General features: G+C 42.8%; 1 protein-coding gene across 1 annotated transcript in view; it reads right to left on the bottom strand.

Annotated features, from left to right (window-relative positions):
- Positions 1-125: 125 nt before the first annotated feature.
- Positions 126-18,387, bottom strand: part of zcchc24 (zinc finger, CCHC domain containing 24) — a 33,574-nt gene continuing 15,312 nt past the window's right edge. The window contains exons 3-4 of the mRNA XM_061087186.1: positions 8,074-8,238; positions 126-5,133 (exon numbers count right to left, since the gene is read on the bottom strand). Of these exons, the coding sequence (XP_060943169.1) occupies positions 5,020-5,133; positions 8,074-8,238 (279 nt within the window). The 3' untranslated portion in view covers positions 126-5,019. The remainder of the gene's footprint in view (positions 5,134-8,073; positions 8,239-18,387) is intronic.

The following is an 18,387-nucleotide window of genomic DNA, read 5'->3' as shown; positions in this document are numbered from 1 at the left end:
TCTCAGAAAATAAAGTGTTGCTCTTGGCGTAAATGAAACTCCACAGAGCGAACACCTCCCAGTTACTGTTGACAACAACTCAGCACAGGACCCAAACAAACGAAACCACACAATTCCACATGCTCTTAATTCAATATGATTTTTATTCATCAAACTCTCGACAGCTCTACAGCACTAAAATTTTTTTTTCCCGACTAACAAATAAGGCACATTTTGGAATGCCATTTCATGGACATGAAAAACAGACCCGTGGTCGACTCTCGAAACCATGACTGCCCTTGTTTCCCGAAAAAGTCATTGTCTTCCCGACCTCACGGCTGCTTTCTGTCCAATTCAAATATTACAGTATTGCAATATCGCATTACAAACAGACAGTAAAGAATACACACACCACTTTCCAAATCGACCACATAAGTGTTAACACATTACATTCAGTAAATATGTGTTATTCGTCGAGGCTACGCTAGCGAATGTAAATGAACCATTAATTTTTTTTACGACTAATAACAATCAGGAGTTGCTGATAATGTTAAAAACAATATGTACTAAAGCAAACTACCGTAAAAGTATTTAAATAAGTATACATTGCACAAAATGATATTTTCATTCAAATTCCAAACACATGCACATGCAAACTCTAAAACAGTTCTTTGTCTCACACGCTTCCTCGACACTTCCTGTACTACTAATAACACCGTAACATTTTATAATAGATTCTCATCATTGCTGCTTTAAGCAAACTACATCTCACAGTTTAACGTGCGTATACAGTGGTGAGTGTCCGTCGCTACTTAAGAAACAAACAAACAAACAAGGATTTCTGCATGTTAACACAATATATCTTCATAATATTGTTTACAAAATGAATACATGCGACTGGGTGTAAATGGCAGCTCATAGTTAGTTACACATAGCGACTGAATAACGTTGTGGGTTATTCCACACTGATAACATCATAAAACATAAAAGTACAATGGCTTACAATAACTGAGAAAGGGTATTAATTATGTACCAGCTTTTTTTAATAATATTCTATGTAGACATCAATATTTCCTTCTTAGTGTAACTTTGTTGCATATTCTATACAAAAAGTGTTGTAAAAAATCTTTTCCATAAATATTTCTGCAGGATAAGCCCCTCAGATTCTCGTAAAACATAAAGAAACACAAACGGACTCCCAGCTTTATTTCTCAGCAATAGGCCCTTCTTCACACAAGAATATTGCATAACACTTCAAAAAAGATCCTTAAAGACGATGGCCATCATCAAATATATACATACAACAGTCTTATCTTTGTCAGGGAAATAACTCTCGAGTTTTTTTGCAGATTGCTTTAAAATTTTCAACATCTATTAAGTGTTTTTTCCAAAATACACATCTCGTTTATAGAAAAAAATAATAATTTGAACTGAAAAGGTTCTAGAAAAGTCAAGTATATGTTATTCAAGACACTCCGAACGTCTGGAAGCAGCGATTTCTTCCAGCTGCTTCCATCGCCTCTTGGTTTGCCATTTCAAATGGACGCCTCATCACACGTCTGGGCGGAATCAAACTCTTCCTCACCTATTTCTCATTTCTATTCAACCACAACACTGAACTACGATAACATTGTTACTTGTTTTATGAGGTTAGTTCATAAGGCATCATTGGTATATATATGTATATATATTCTTATCTTTACAGCCACGTGGTACGATGTGGACGACAGGGTTCAGACGTAAAGACCTGTTGGGTTAGTCTCTAAAAGAAAGACGATGCTAACAGTAAGAAACATGGATTGTTCCGAGCAGTGACGAGTCTGAAGGAGCCTCTTTGTTCACTTTACGTCTTAAACAGGTGATAAAATGCTGCTTTTAAAGGGGCACTCCACCAATTTCGTTCAGTTTGCATGTCACAATGTAAACAGCTGTTTTATGTCTTGTGTGGCTTTGGGAAATTAAATTGCATTATAGGAAATGTAGGAACTATGTGGCTCTCAACCCGCATGGTAAATGGACACATTTTTATCAAACACCCTGAACACAAGCTGTTTTTAAGGTGTGGGCATTTGCCTGGCAGGGAAATATGCAGTTGAGTTGCATTATGGGAAATGTAGGATCTACGCGGCTTTCAACCAAGATGTAGGTATCTCTGCTTTCAGCACGGAGAGACACATCTTTAACAATACGCCTGTGTTGTGAAATGATGACGTTGAGATTTAAAGGTCTGGGTATTTACCTGACAGGGAAAGATGCAGCTGAGGTGTGTTATGGGAAATGTAGGATCCATGTGGCTCTCAACCCAGATGGTGTCATAGTGATGTCATCATTTGTCATAGTGATGTCATCAGGGTTATCACTGCTTGGGCACATGGAGAAGTTGTGGCGTTTTAAAGTTGTGGGCATTAACCTGGCAGGGAAAGACGCTATTATGGAAAGTTGCATTATGGGAAATGTAGGATCCAACTGTTTTCAGGAGCTTGATTCATACCAAGGACTGAAAGTAAGGATATGACTCTTCGGCACCGATTCACTGTTTTTTGTTTGTCTTCTGACTTTCTGGAAGTTCAGTACTAAATCACTGGAGTGCCCCTTTAATTTAAGTGATGAAATCTAAACCGATCATTTCCTGTAAGGTACCATTGTCAGCCACTGCAAACTCGCCCACTAAGGCAATGACCATCTATTTCTCTACCAAACCCATAGTTGCTCAGATAAACACAACTACAATAGACAGGGAAGAAAAACAAAGAGCGAGGTCCACAGTTTGGTGTGCAACTCCCTTCTGTTGTGATGATGGACTAAAGAATAACATCTCTGTTGATATTCCATGACAACGGACCACAGGAGGATTATTGTTGCCAGCTGGAAACAGGCTGGTTCAGCTAAACCCGGCCGATGCCAGTTCAAACTGCTAATCCAGAAACACTCTCCCTTTCTCGTCCTTAGTCTCATCTTGAACCTGTATTAAACTTCTGATGCATCACAGCTCCCACATGCACATTCTGCACACTGCTCCATCTCTGAGCCTATATCCCTCCATCGTCTCTTACTCGTTTCAAACGGCCTCCTGGTCTTTATACCTCAGAATGATTTCAATCTCTTTTAAGGCACACACAGTATGATAAAGTATAAAATACAGTCAACCAGCTTTCGTAAGGCCAGATATACAGTACGTATAAAATATTTTGCAATTCCTGTAAGGGTGTTTCTTTTGAAAGGCAGGATTATGGAAGACAAAACCCTTATTTCCTCTGTCGTGCTTCAGGTCTGCGCAGTGAGCTACGTAAACAGGATGTGTGCTTCTCTTTCTTTAAAGACATTGGTTTACGATTGTAGGCCCAATAAAAAATGAATCTAACTCAATTCATCAACACTTTCAATATATCCTTGAATCTCCAGCATCACCACGTTACATCTCAGCCCTTTCTACATTAAATCTCATTGTTTCTCTCAAACAACCTGAACATTGTTGCAGTTCTCCGAGGCCTCACCTCCGTCTGGACGCGCTTCACACCGCAGTCGCCTGCTGGACACAGTTCTGACCGGAGCAAGCCCTCGGAAAAGTTTCCATTTCACTTCACAGTCTCCTCTAATGTTGCCAGGCATCAATTCAAACTAAATGGAATCTCATCTCCTTTGTATTTTACTAATTTGTATCTAATCCGACTTTACATGTGAACAGTGTAACCTCTCAAGTAATCTTTCATAATGCTAACTAAATTCGACGGGTAGATCTTAGCTGTTTTCGCCCTTATCGCAAAAAAATCTCAAATCTCATCTTTCCACGTTGACATCTTCCTCAGTTTCTTCTACACATTTGGCAACATTTTATCATCCTGAGATGGATGTATACTTTTTTTTTTCAGTTTTGTGTTTGTCACTTGATAGAAACTTCACACTTGCTCGCACTAAGTTCTCAGGACAATATCCTGCTGGGTTCTCACATGGGCTCACTCGGACGTTTTCTGGACATTTTTCTAGGGAACTGGCAGAAAAAACTGAATATTCAGCACTGGCAAGATATTATTGTTTCTAAGGTCAATTGTGCTAATTTGAAAACACATCTGAAATCTACCTATAGATGAGCTAACACTATAGATACTGAGGAATTTGTTGGGCAACAAAAATACTCCAGGGGAGCACGAGTGAAACCTCATCTGTTAGCAACACACTACATGTGGACGACTCTACGCAACTGAACCTACAGTAGTTTCTAAAGACACATGGAAGCAGTTACACAATAATGGGATATACAAACATACAAACAAAAAAAAACATTTCTTATGTCCCAGTTAAAATTAAAATTGCACACTAGAAAACAAGAAAAATAAATAGGCCAAATGTAAGCTAGGGATGCATGGCACATTATCCCTCAGTTAATTCACAGTTAATAAGATGTGCTGTTGACCCTAATACGGCAAAACATCGAAGGGCCCCTGTACATGGAACCATCGGGAGAGGCCTTGGTTAAATGTTCGTCACATTAGCAAACTCTTCACTTAGGGGGGAAAAGAAAGGCGGATCTCTGTAAACACAAAGCCAACAAACCCCAAGGTGAGGTAATCTATTGAGACCAATACTGTCAGTGACACCAATACATTGATCAGGTGATGTTAAACGTGAAGGTGGATGATTGGGCTGGTTTCTAGTACACAAGTGAAAAAGTCACTGGTTTTGGCAGGTTTTGGCTTTCGACGAAGAGCACTTGAAAAGATTCATCTTCGGTTTATGTGATCCCCTCGTTCCTTCAATACTGAAAAAGGCATAAAGGCTGAAAATCTGTGTTTCCATATTTGAGGGACAGATTCATTCGCCGTGGTGAAGGAAGGCATCAGAGAGGAGGGATGATTAGAGCAATCGAAACACAGAGAAGAAGACGTGAGGAGGAGGAGGAGAGGACGCCATGTTGTGTGCAGAGCATGGTCGGGGGGGAACCTGGGTGTGACATGGGCAGGGAGAAAGTTAACAGCCTTGATGGAGGATGAACGTCGGGACTTGGGACACACACGTTGATCTCTGACTCTCTGAGTTTGACGCTCATTGCACACGGCGGCAGTAGTAGCCCAGGACTTTGCATTTCTCGCACAGGTGTTGTGGGTGCTCCTTACTCTGGTCGGAGACGTCCAGGCCGTCCGGCTTCTCCAGGGGGCGCTGTGGATACAAGCACAGGACCAGTAATGAGTCCGATTAAACGCTGAGGAAAACAGAGCACACGCTGTTTTTTTTGCAGGCAGTTTACTTGGCACCAGAATCAACTCAAATATATACGCCTACGTACTTTGGCCTCCAACATCACTTCCATATTTTTCCCAGACCCGGCGTCTACTACACACAATTAGCTGCAGAGATATGGCAAAGCACCATCTGCTCTGGAAACTTGCAGAATGCATTTGATCATGATGACCAGAATGGAAATATCACCCAACTGCTGCAGCATTGACATTTGGGGGTTAAACAAACAACCTGTATGGAACATTTATCTTTCATCCTTTGTTCTCTTCTTGTTGCAAAAACTTGTTTATATCAACTTGAACTAAAGGTGGGGTCACTACAGGGAAATATTTCAGTCATCTGATAATAAGTCTGCCAGGAACTTTTGAAACTTTACCATCGTACATTTGGTCCTTGAGGTAAACTGGAAAATCAGATGTATATTTTATGGGGTCCCCTCGGTTTAAGCTGGAGCTGGATTCAAGCCCCTTTGCTTCAGGCTTCTATCCTGCTGAAGTGTCCTTGGGCAACAAACTCGGGCTCAAGGGAGTCGGTGTTGGATAGAGAATGTTTCCCCTGCAGCGACCAATAACGTTTAGTTAACGTGGTATGTGTGTTTGGCACAAACAGGAATCAAATGGGAAATAATTTAGGTATTATTTAAGATGTGGGGGCTTTGGTTTGTTTTCAGGGAAGTTGGGGACACAATGTAGTGAAGGATTCATAAAACAGACAACAAACTTACAGATATATTACAGCTGTAAATGGTGTTCCAGTTGTGGGGTCATATAAATCTTATCATTCAATTATTTTCCCAAACACGTGCAGAGGAGGATGAGCAGTGTCTGCCAAGCTTCCGCTAAACACGAGGTTAAAGCAGCGTCTATGTAACCTAAGAGACGAAACCAGGAGCCAAGAAATCCAAGCTACAGCTAGAGTCATGGGACTGGCTCTAATTATCACTTACAATTTGGGTTAGCTCCATTAATTAAGGGGCAGCTTAATAATAGTGTATTTGCACCATTTCGACCTGCATTAAGCTACAGCTAATTTAGCTTCCTCCTTATCGAGCGCTCCCTTTCCCTTTAAAGACCAACATTGTCAGTTTGCTCCTGAAGCCAAAGTCCAGCAAAGTTAAAGCAACACTGTGTAACTTTTACTGAGCAACAGCGCCCTCTGCAGCCACAAGTGTGTTTAACTCTGTTGGGCTCCAGTTCTGAGCAAATTAAATGGTTTTCCTGAAGAGAAAAACAAAGCCTATCAAAATGTTGAGCAGAGTCAAACTCACTGAGCTGAAAGACCACTGATGGATGGATACTCGTCAGGAAAGTGGCACCATTCTCTCTATTGCAAGTCAGTGCATCATTGACTAATTTTGAAGGTTAAAATAAAAAGTTGCATGGTTTGCTTTAAATTCAGTTATGAGAATTTAACTTTGATTTACTTCGCTAACCGCGACAGAGTCCTCTGAGATCTTGCCGTTTGAAATATGATATCTATATCTAAGGGTCTCCGAGTTGTGTCAACAATTTTAGCTACTCATCTGGATTCCGGCAGCTGGACAGTAAGGGGGCGCTGTGCAGAGAGATTTGAATGTGCAAATCTAGTGAAGCCTGATATTTGAAAAGTAGGGAGGGCATTCCCCCCCCCCATCCCCAGGGGAAATTGTGGCCTTGGTTTGAGCCAAACGCACTGGACGTTTAATAAATATATTCCCCAGATAAGAGGGGACAAATATTTCATACATGTTGATGGGATCGGAAAGTATATATTTGGATTATTTATGGAAACACTCAGAAGGGAGACAGGCCACACCGCTCTCTGATACCCGAGGACACAGAGGTTAGTGGTCCCTTTAAAACGCTGACAGGGCGGAAAGATTTGAAGTGGGTGACATTACAAATGCAGGGAATTTGCTTGCCTGTGTGCGGCTTCGCCACAAGAGGTTTTCTCACACGCGGTATGAATTCACAGAACAAAACGGTTTTGAGGGAGAACTACTCTTTTAGAGAGTGTGGAAAATGTTCTTGATTACGATCACACATTGATGGAGGCACAAGTGAATAAACCAAAAGATTTGGAATAGTTATCTTTCCATTGTCTGGGAATGATGCAGCTCCTTGCCTGACATTTAGGCTGAGCATGTCGTTCTATCTGTTTGGTGAAAGTGTTAATGGACTGGAGTCGGCCGTGGCGTTCAGAGAACAAGCAGGGCCCCCGGGCAGAGATCCTAATTTCATTTCAGGAAGTGGAATTGGAAGAATGTGGGAAAGCATAAATATTACTGTATGAAGTGTTGAGTATAAATATATCTCCTGCTGAAGAAAACAGGATGGATTCATTCTCAGGCGATCCATCTCTTCAGTCAACATGCTGTAAGGAGCATTTTTGAGGTTGAGCCGAGCAGACAGCTCACCAGCACATTAATCCCTGGGAGTGTTTGCTGTTTGGAGAAACACTCCGCAGGATCTCGGTGAGTGCGATTTCACTTTTTGGTTTTATTGACCGTGAGAGGAATTTCCGCAGCTCTAAGCCCCAATTCCCCCAGAGTTAGTTTGTGTCTGTGAGCCATTAATAGAGGAATATTTGTTTGGACATTTGATGACATTCAGTAAATAATCCCAAAGGTTTATCAGCCAGGAGATGTAATTAGTTTATTCAGTGCTGCTTTATTACCGCACAGGCGAAAGCAGTTGTTAGTGGGATGATTTTTATTTTGTTTTAATGAGGCCATCTGGAAAATCCTGGACTATATGTAGCCGTGAAGCCAAAGGTCTGGACTCTGTAAACTTTCGACCTGCCACTTAAACAAACTGCATGAGTGATGTTTTTCACTTTAAAACCCGACTGCAAATTCTCAGAGAGCCAACGTTGACATACCTGTTTGTGGGGATACACGTTGATGTGGCATTTGATACATTCTTGTCCCATGTTGGCCCAGGAGTTGCCGCTCATCCACTTCCTCTTACACTTGGGGCACTTGTACTCTCCGAAGCATCTCTTCTTCCCCTGGTACGGTGTCAGCCCTTCACCTTTGGGTCTGGCCTGTAAAGACAAGACAGGTATATTAAACGTTGGGCTGATTTATTTTTATTTTTTTTTACATTGCACATGCCTGTTATTGGGTCAACAAAGCAATTATCATGGTGTCAGGGGAAGAGTAACAAACTCAGTGCAGTTAACATTACCAGTGTCTGGTTTTGTCACAAAATACAGAATGCTTGTTAGGTTCGGGTCGGCCTCAGTAAGTTTTCTCTTGGGATCGCTAGGTTTCAGACAGAAAAATGAGGCCCAAGCTGCAATCTACCACATATGGCTCGGAAGGAATAGATAAAGAAAAGTATAGGGAGGTAACGTAAAAGTATTGTGAGAGAATGAAAAACTTATTTATTTATGAGAGGGAACGTCAAAAAAGTCTCTTTGGCGGCCCTGAGCTACTTTACTCATAACATTTACATTTTTTCTCTCTCGACATTATTCTCGAAATGCATACTGGGAAAAAAGTATTTCCCTTCAAAAAAACTTATGATGCCTGGCCCTAATACTAGATTATAATAGAGCTTTGACAGCAGGGTGTGTCCGGCCTTGTCATGCTAATATATCCAACTTCCGCGAACTGCTAAACAAAACTTTGGCTCAGTGTAAAGTTGTGTAATTGACAATTACTTCCATTACAGCTGTGTTAAATTACTCCGCTGATGCTCATGAGCGAGATGATTACAAGCAGTCAGTCAGCCTTGAAAAAAACACTGGCCCCGGGTCGGTGTTTCTGGGAGGAGCCGCTGCGATGACATCATTTTGACAACTTTATTTAGGCACTATAACAGCACCGGAGGTACGGAGTTATTTTGCCCCTAAAAGCATGTCAGAGCCTAACTGAAGAAATCTGGAATGATCAATCACAAACTGTCCTTCATCCTGACAGAGGAAACAAAGTGATATACGATAATTCACAGATTTGCCAGAATTGGTTATTGTCAGCTTCAAGCTCTGTGATCAACAAAAGGGAAAAATTATCTTAGAACTTGCATCTGCCTGGTGACAGTCATCATCAGCCTGGGAGGGGTTGTATCGGTAAACCCATTTTAGAAGACAAAACTTTGGAGAAGCAACCATTTCTGTTGTTTTTTCTCCGAAAAGAAAAATGCTTTCATGCATAGATCGGAATCTAATTTGACAGTAGAGAGTGATGGCAGCTTTCCAGAAGATTACCAAACGCTGCATTTAGAATGAAATCAGAGCCGTCCAGTCCACTACTGATTCTCCTGCAGGACTGAAAGTTGTTTTCATAATCCCTTGATCATTGGCCGAAGATTTTTGGAGGAGGGGGCTGGATGTATGGGGCGGCTAAGGCAAGGGTGGGGCACGATCTGAATCCCCAGTCTTCCCTTATTTTGTCCAAGCCCGTGTGTGAGTAATAGGAACTTTAACCAGAGGCATCTGGCGTTTTCCTGACAGACGTCAGCACTTTGCATCAGCACCGGCGAACGAGCACTAAGCAGGAGCGGCTGCGCTTCAGTCCGGCCCCTCAGCAGCATGACCTCAACCCCACTGTCAGCTTCACATCTCCCACTGTGACAGGCCCAGGCTGGAAACTCTGACTTCTGCAGGCCGGCAGCACAACAGCCCATGCACACCGACACATGCCGTCTTGATGCAATCAATGGGAAGTCTCAAAGACAATGCCATGGCAACATTTCCTTTGGATGCTCTCCTGCAAATGATCTAATCATAACAGGATCCAACTGTAAACTGGCTGCAATTCTAACTTTTAAAAATCGAAACGCCAAGCACAGCGCTTTCTAGATTTCTGCTGCAGGAAAACAAGGTTGTTACAAAATATATGTGATTATTTTGAAGTTTACAAATGGTCTTTGATCCAAGCACCAGGTGTCCTGCACAGGAGGTCTAACCTTACCCGTCCTTATTCATTTGGAAATTGAGATTATTTCCTAGTACAGCTGCTTGTCAGAATGTGAAAAATCTCTCCATGATAGTGCAGCCAGGACTCAGCGGGACAGAAACATCACTCATCCTTCTCAGGACCATTCCTCTCCTGCTCCATGCTGTGTCCAGGGTCTGGCCTTGGCTCTTGGCTGCGAGTCATGCTCAGTCTGCAGCTGATTCCATCTCCCTAATGTGAGGATTTGAAGCTTTCCTTGGTCTTTTATTATAGTAAACATAATGTTTTTGGGTCAAGGACTGACATTTTAAATCACAGCCAAGGCCCAACAGTCTCCTGCACCGAACTGCACACACTCATAGATATCAGTCCTCTTCATGTGTCTTAATTCTTTCAAAGTGAATAAAAAACTCCTTGTCCTGTACCTTTGTCCGAATATGCACGTAGAGTCCACGAGTTGTTTTTTTGCTCTTGTCCCATCCTTCCCCTAAGTTGAAAGGAAATTGTGTAATATTTCTAAATCGTGCTGACAAACACACAAACAGACCAACGGACCGGGGCGAAAACATAACCACAGAGGTTAAAAACTAAATCCAGCACTTATTTGGACATTTGTAATTGGAAATCTGAATGTTCTCACAGAGATTTTAGACAAAAGAGCGGCTTTAAGTTCTAAAGTCATTAACTTTACTGGGACAGCTGGTGTTGCACATTCCAATGGGCACAGAAACACGTGGGAACAAATGGCACGACAACATCTGGGCTGCTGTACCACCACTGCCAACAGAGGCAGGCTGAGAGCGATGGTGCAGGATTCAGGGCAGTGGAGAGAAGTTTGGGTTCCCTCACTTACATACATACATACGTACGGGGCAGGGCTGTCCATTTACATTACTGCAGCGGATAACAAATGAAAACCCTCAGCTTTAAACAACTGAATGACTGAGTAAATGTTTTAGTTCGGCTTGACTTCCAGGAAAATAACCAGGCTGACCGTACACACTGGGCAATGACTAACACAGTGGAACTGCGTCAGCACGGCGCTCCTCACTCTGGAGCCGGCATGGGAGGATGTGTTTTGTTTTCCTTGCTCTCTGCAAATAAAGCCATTCGAGCCTGTGCCAAGGGAAGAGCTAAAAGGACATGTCTGAACCATTCGGAGCGTCTAAAGTGTCTGTAATGTGGAAGCAAAGCTTTGAAACCGTGATGGGGGGGGTCGGTGGGGTCCGTGCCAGGCGCTGGCGAGCAGTGTTTGTCGTAACAGTCTGACAGAGCCGAGCTTGCACTGAGTCAATGTTTGTTTATGTCCCCAATGCTAGAGCAGAGCATGTTGAGATAAGAGCCAGTGAATGTGTGTGTGTGTCTGTGTGTTTGTAGAAGACAGTATCCATAGAGAAGACTGTTAAACTCAACAACCACAACTAGTTGAGCACATCCCCCCCTTTGCTCCAGATCACAGCAGGGACTCATCATAACACGCACACATGCACGCACACACACGTTGGGTCAGTGAACTGCTGAATGAAGCCTACGTACACATGTGATACACACATCCACTGATGCAATCGCTACGCAAAACACGGCCACACACAGGCAAAAGCAAACACTGACACCACGTCTCTCCCTCCTCTTGTCCCCTCCATCACCCGGACCCAAATGCACATACACACACACACGGACACACACTCAACAAATTCCACATCCACAAGTTTTTATACACTCTTGAGACACAACTGGAAAGTCTCTACGCACAGTTTCCTGCACTACTCCCACACTCGAGTGTTCAGCCCTGCTGCAAGGACACAGATGATGCTTTGGGTTATAACTCTGGATTAATGAGCTCACAAACTGCATTAAATAGAATAAACAGAGACAGTCAAACAAAAAAGGGAGACGAGGATGAGACACAGGAGAAGGAGATGAACACATGAGAAAAGCTCATTAGAACTGAGAAAGAATTAACGTCGGACTTGGATGGGAAACAGCCTCCTGCTCCTCAAGGACTCAAAACCTGCTGATCTAGAGTCACACTCCAGCATCCACACAAACACACACACACACAAGGAGACGAAGAAAAGTGGATGAATACCACAAGCCCCACGGACGCCCGAGCCAACTGCGGAGAGCCCCTTCCAATCAGCCCCCCCCAGGAGGGTGGAGTATGGGGAAAGGAGAAACGGCAGAGAAAGAGAGCGAAGGAGGAGGAAATCTAAATCCAAAGCAGATGGCCTCCATAGGGGCCGAACACGAGAAACACTGAGGGCAGTCGTAAAAAAAAAAAAATCTCAGCTCTGCTTTCAATTAGGCCATACATTTCAGAGAGAGAGAGAGAGTGATAGAGAGAGAGAGAGAAAGAGAGAGAGAGAGGGGTGGGGGATAAAACGGCGTTGACTAACCGCTGTAGCTCTGACCACAACAACAGAGGATCAGATTCATTATCACGTGGAGGAATGCGGTGACAATTCCCCTTTGGGGGTGGATTTTAAAGACACATATTGTATAAACACAAAAATATGAGGAATCTGAAACATGTGCACCATCGCAGGGAGATTAGAGAATCTAAAGATGTGTGTTTAAGTAAGTGATCCCAGTCTAGACGACACCCACTGCGAAGTCCTTTCAATTTCAGGGTAATTCAGGTAATACCGTGGAATTGATTACAAGCTATGCAGCCCAGGCATCCAGCTAGTTTCAATATCATCTTGCCGCAAAGCCATGTTGGAATTACGCTGTAGTTTAAATCATTAGAAAGGGGACGGCGATTACTGACCACTGGAAAAATGTGGTCAGACCAGACCACTGTCTAGAGGCCCAAAGGTGATCCTGCATTTGTGTTTATCTCACATTCCGAGTTAAGAGTTATGACCGGTGGACAGACACAAGACTTCACACTCGCGGACCCACCCCAAAAAACATGAAACCTTAATCCTCAGATTCAAGAAACAGGATAGGCTAGCCTTGGTTTAATATCAGATGTCGCTTCCAAGCCAAACCCAAGAGGAATCCTCCTAGAGACCACTGGTTTCAAGGCTGTGGATGTGGAATTACATACTTTTCTGTAGGAACACCTTCCGACAGTTGATTTGGGCTCCACTGAGGGTGAAAGTTTTTATACAAATCTTTCATGCCATTCAGCCATTTAGTGGTTTGTCCGCTTCTATGAGAACACAATGGATTTCAGGGGTGGAACCACATTGAGGCTTTGTGAAATGATTGGTATTAACCAACGTTTCTGCTCTGAATTTTGAGAGCATTTAATGCAACATGAATGAAACAATTGCTCTTCTTGTATTAGTTCATCTTTGTGAAATATCAAATATTAATCTCTTCCTTGCGAAGACCTGATGACGTGAGATCCTTTGGCATGATTTGACTTTCCCATCAAAATTACACGAGTCAGTGAGTCACAACATAATTCAGTACAGAGTGAATTCACTGGTGGAGGAATCGCTCAAAGTTGTTTGTAAGACCACACCAGAAGAAGAACGAAACATTTGCGGTGAATAATACTTGCAAAAACAATTCTCAGTGCTCGGTTTGGTTTAGGTCGACCACATCAAGGCGGATCGGATGTGAACACGCAAAAAATATGCCAGGAAGCAACATATTTTCACAAATCACATTGTCTATGTCCCTTTGGTTCATAGAAAAAGAGAAAACATCCTTATTCAGGAGGAGTGGTCGAAAGTCTTTCTTAGTTAAATCATCGCACCTACTTGTGCATCACTACACGCACTGTCTGACATCACAGCAGCAGAACAAAGATCTGAGGATGCAGTCGTCAGCCTATCAGTCAGAACTGAGGGCCAAGCGAGGGCGTGCAGATGGCCGCCGCCTCAAGTCTCTCACAAGAATGACACTGTCACCACCTCAGCTGTGTCGCACTGCGCTCAGAACAAGCCTTTTTTTTATCGGCTGTTTCCGCTGCTGGACCAAACAGCCCCGAACCCCGTGCCAGAACGCCAGCCAGGTGCATTATGGGGGACTATTTATCAATCCCACCATGCCCTGCGAGCTCTAAATACAGCCACTGTTTCCCCCGGCGTCTCCCTCTGCCATCTTTCTCACCTCTCGCTCGCTCTGGACGGCTCCTTTGCTGGTGCAGCTGTCTCTTTGTAATGCCTGTAAAGAAACGTGGCTGAGGCTGAAAGTGACGGGAGGAACAGGTGTGCCGTTTAAGTGATAGATTTGCCCCCCCCCCCCCCGCTCGAGCACAATGCGCCTCTGTTTATGAAAACAATCTTCATCCACCGGGGGCAGCGCCGGGGAGACAAACAATATGCTCACGCTGCCTCAGAGAGTCGAGCTGGGGAGGGAAATTACAGGGTGCCGAAATCTCTCTTTTCAATCAGCATCAGAACAAAGGCCTGGTCGGAGCCTGTTTAGAGACACACAGTCAAATTACTGTGTAAAACAAATATGTTAATGATAGTCTAATGCAATTAATTAGTCTCTAGGTTTTGTGACTTAATAATTACACATGTTGACGTCACAATACGCTGAGAAAACTCCAACAGGACGTAATAAACGTGATTAAGACGATCACAAGTATTCGTGATTAAAGTTAAGTCAGAATGTCTTAATATGATTATTGTGAGTATGATCTTATTCAGGTTGAGGGATACTCACAACATGAGTATTGTCTTTATCTGGTTTATATTAGAAATTATAGGGTGCAAAAATCTCTGTGCAAACAATTGCCTGGCCAAGAGTCTGTTTAAAGAATTGATTAGAGTTAATTATTGTCAGTTGAAATTACTGCAAGTGTGACTAATAATAATAATAACACAATGATGTCACAAGTTGCTTCAAAAAATTAAAATCTACGTGATGCTTCAATCTAAGATCACAATGTACAAATTGTAATGATTACAGAGTTATTAGGAGTCAGAGATGTTTTTTTCAAGTTTCCCAAATAGAGTTGCCTTAATCCTGGCTTGGTGGTGCAGCCCCCAAACTGCTGGGCTGCTCCCCAGTGTTCCATAGCGCTCCGTTCCCTGGCTAGCATCTGGAAACCATCAGTGTAAACAAAGGAGCAGCGGAGGAGCTCAGGCCCGGCTCTGCCTCTCCGCATCCCCCAGGACATCACTCAGAGAGCAACACAAGAACACTAACCCCGGCCCCCCCCAACCCATGTGTATTGCGTTTCCGCGTGCATTGCGTGCGTGCGTGCGAAAGTGTGCACTAATGTGTCCGTGCACATATCCGTGTCTCCGCTCTTGTGTCCTCATCTCAGGATCTGTATTTGGTTTGGTTGCAGTTCAGAAAGGGATAGATTTACAGATAGAGCGGATGGGGTTCAGTTCCACAGTGTGCGCTCGGAGTCTTTTGGAGTTTTTGTTTGGTTTGTTCATTAACCGTAGAATTTCTGATAAGACGCCTAATTGCTTTAATGTGCTTTCAGTGAGCATGCTAGCCGTAGCGGTTTGATGAACGCCGAAAGGAAGGAGAGGCCTGGATGTGGTTTAAACCTGAGAACTGGTTTTCCTCTGTGAGACATCCAAACTATGATCAAAGCATCACACACGTCTGATTCTTCTCGGAGAATATTTCCGGATTTTTCTTCCTGATAGGATGTCAGCATCACCATGCATGCATTGGCTGAGAGTGAGGTGGCTTGTTCTTTATTGGTACAGATGTGTACAAGATGTCTAATACACATCTGTACAAGCCTTTCAACAATGAACCGCACAATGTAGCAAACAACACGATGCAAACAAACTCACACCACATCAGGGTTTTGCAGTTGTTTCTCCAACCTGTTGTTGCTGCTACATCAGGCTACATGGTGACTTCAACCTTTCAAACAACAGTGACTTTGTGTGTGTGTGTGTGTGTGTGTGTGTGTGTGTGTGTGTGTGTGTGTGTGTGTGTGTGTGTGTGTGTGTGTGTGTGTGTGTGTGTGTGTGTGTGTGTGTGTGTGTGTGTGTGTGTGTGTGTGTGTCAGTGCTGGAAGTCCCTGTGGTTCCTATTCCTACCGTTGCCTCACAGCTCCACATCCAAACTGCTGAGATAAGCATTCTTATCTTGTACAGTTGTCTCTAAATATAAACCACAGCATTACACCATCATGTTCTGCACACAGACTGAACTGCACACAGTTAGTGCACAACACAAACACCTCAATCAAATGCATGCATGAATTTATTCAACAAATAAATCTTTAACTTAAGTTCTTCCCATGCACACACACACACACACACAGTGTAAAACCGGTGCATGGACTTGTGATGGCATCAAATCAAATCAGCAGCAAATCTCACAATTATGAAGCTGCATCCCCAAAACAAGTTTGTGAAAACTAGTGAAAACTTAAATAGATGATTTTAAATGCACAGCACATAACTCCGTCACCTCGGTCATTATAAGTGTGGTGACAAGCAGGGAGCTGGTGTAACATTACCACTTTCAAGAAGCTATTTGAAACACTTTCCTCTCACTGAGTGTTAAATATGTATGTGCACATATAAATCAAACACATTGACAAGTAAACTGACAACCTATAATTTTCTAATGTCATCATGTAATGATTAAATACACTCACCGGCTAATATTTGTATTCTAACGGAGTTTCCGCTCACGTCCATCTGAACTTGAACCTTGACCCACTCATTTTATTCCTCTAATAGGTTTCATATTCTGGAAGCTCTTTATTTTAGCTGTTCATATATGCTGCACGTTTCATACTACTATAAAAAAAGTGGTTTACTCACATTAGCACACCCTAGTTGTACCCAGGTCTAAATTTACCCATGATGCATTTCTGCTGTCACAAATGTCTGTCGCTGGAATTATCCTCTCTCAGGTGTAATGTGATCGCAACCAGTGTGTTATGTGGAAACCAAAGAGAAACCACAACACTCCTACTCAGTGTATAATCAGACCCGCAGCTATATAGGAAAACTGTACTTATGTAAGAGCAATATTTCTCCAGGGGATCATAAACCCATGCATGTGCAACAACTGTCACCGAGCGAGGCCGTCTATATAAGGAGGACGGCACAGAATCTAAAATGACCTAAGGCCAAATATTTTAAGTGAGCAGTGATTCTTAGGGTTACAAGTTTTCCCCCTGTGGGTTTCTGGGTTTAACCACTGAGGTCACAGGTTTTATAAACAGGTTTATTATCTCACTGCTACACACACAGGAGAATTTTGAATTTTGAGAGGACAACGACTCCAACTGTTTTAACGGATAACCACAAGTCCATTTCCAGTCCCATGGAGACACCAAAATAGTTCATTCTAGGAAACGGCCTCTAAATACTCCTTCTGTGTGGGTGTGTGTACACTCGTTTTTGTTACCTCTTAAGGACCTTTTACAGTATAAACACTGACCTTGTCAGGACCAGCAGACCTCATGGGGACCAAAGCCTGATCCTAACGAGGCAAAACGTCTTTTCTGAGGTCCTGGTTAAGGTCAGTGGTCAGATGTGTATTGAGGTTAGGTTACAATTGGGGTTAGGCATGAATTGGTTAGGTCAGGGATAATGTTTTGGTTAAACCGTCCACGACAAATGTAAGTCAATGTTGTGTTGACTTAAATCCAGGGGACGGCTCGTCCAATTGCAGAATGAGGTTGTCCCCAATTGGGTCAGTGGTTGGAGGTAGGGTTAGGGTATGGTCAGGAAGTGACAGCTATCTTATGATGACGTGAGAGGATTAGGATTAGGCAAGTCATGGGTGAGTCTACAGGAAATCAGTGCTATGAAGTTCCCAAAAGTGACTAAAGAACATGAGTGTGTACTGTACGTGTGTATTTTATAGTAAGAGACATTTTTTGTGACTGCACACGCACAAGATAAATTAAATATCTGTCACGATGTTAAAATAGAACAAGAGCGCAAGAGTCTTGATTTGAACATTTTCTCAGAGTCGAGAGTCCCTCAACGAGTCAGGGCGTATAACTTACCGCATGTTTAGTCTCTTTTTTGACATGTTGAGATATCACACAGGGAAAAGGTAAATCAAAGCAGCTGTAGCAAAGATAAAACATCCCCCAGTTATTAGTCATGTAGATAAGTGGAAAGGCTGTGCCAGAAAGTATCAAAAGAGGTATTATGTGCTTTTAAATACCATTTGTGCCAAAAAAGAGCTGGGCAGTTATATTTGGTCAACCAGTAATGAATGACCCTCAAAATTCCATGTTTTCTCTCAAACTACAGGCGGAGACTTAAGATATCCAGAGTCTTACCCACAGCCAAACTGAGTTTACTGAGATACATTCTGACCAAGGTGTTTGTAAACTCAACTACTTTTGTCTGTATTGTTTAAAAACAACTAAAACACAC

Source organism: Limanda limanda, chromosome 15 (assembly GCF_963576545.1).
Source record: "Limanda limanda chromosome 15, fLimLim1.1, whole genome shotgun sequence".
Lineage (NCBI taxonomy): Eukaryota > Metazoa > Chordata > Actinopteri > Pleuronectiformes > Pleuronectidae > Limanda > Limanda limanda.
This window is presented reverse-complemented; position numbering and strand designations above follow the sequence as displayed.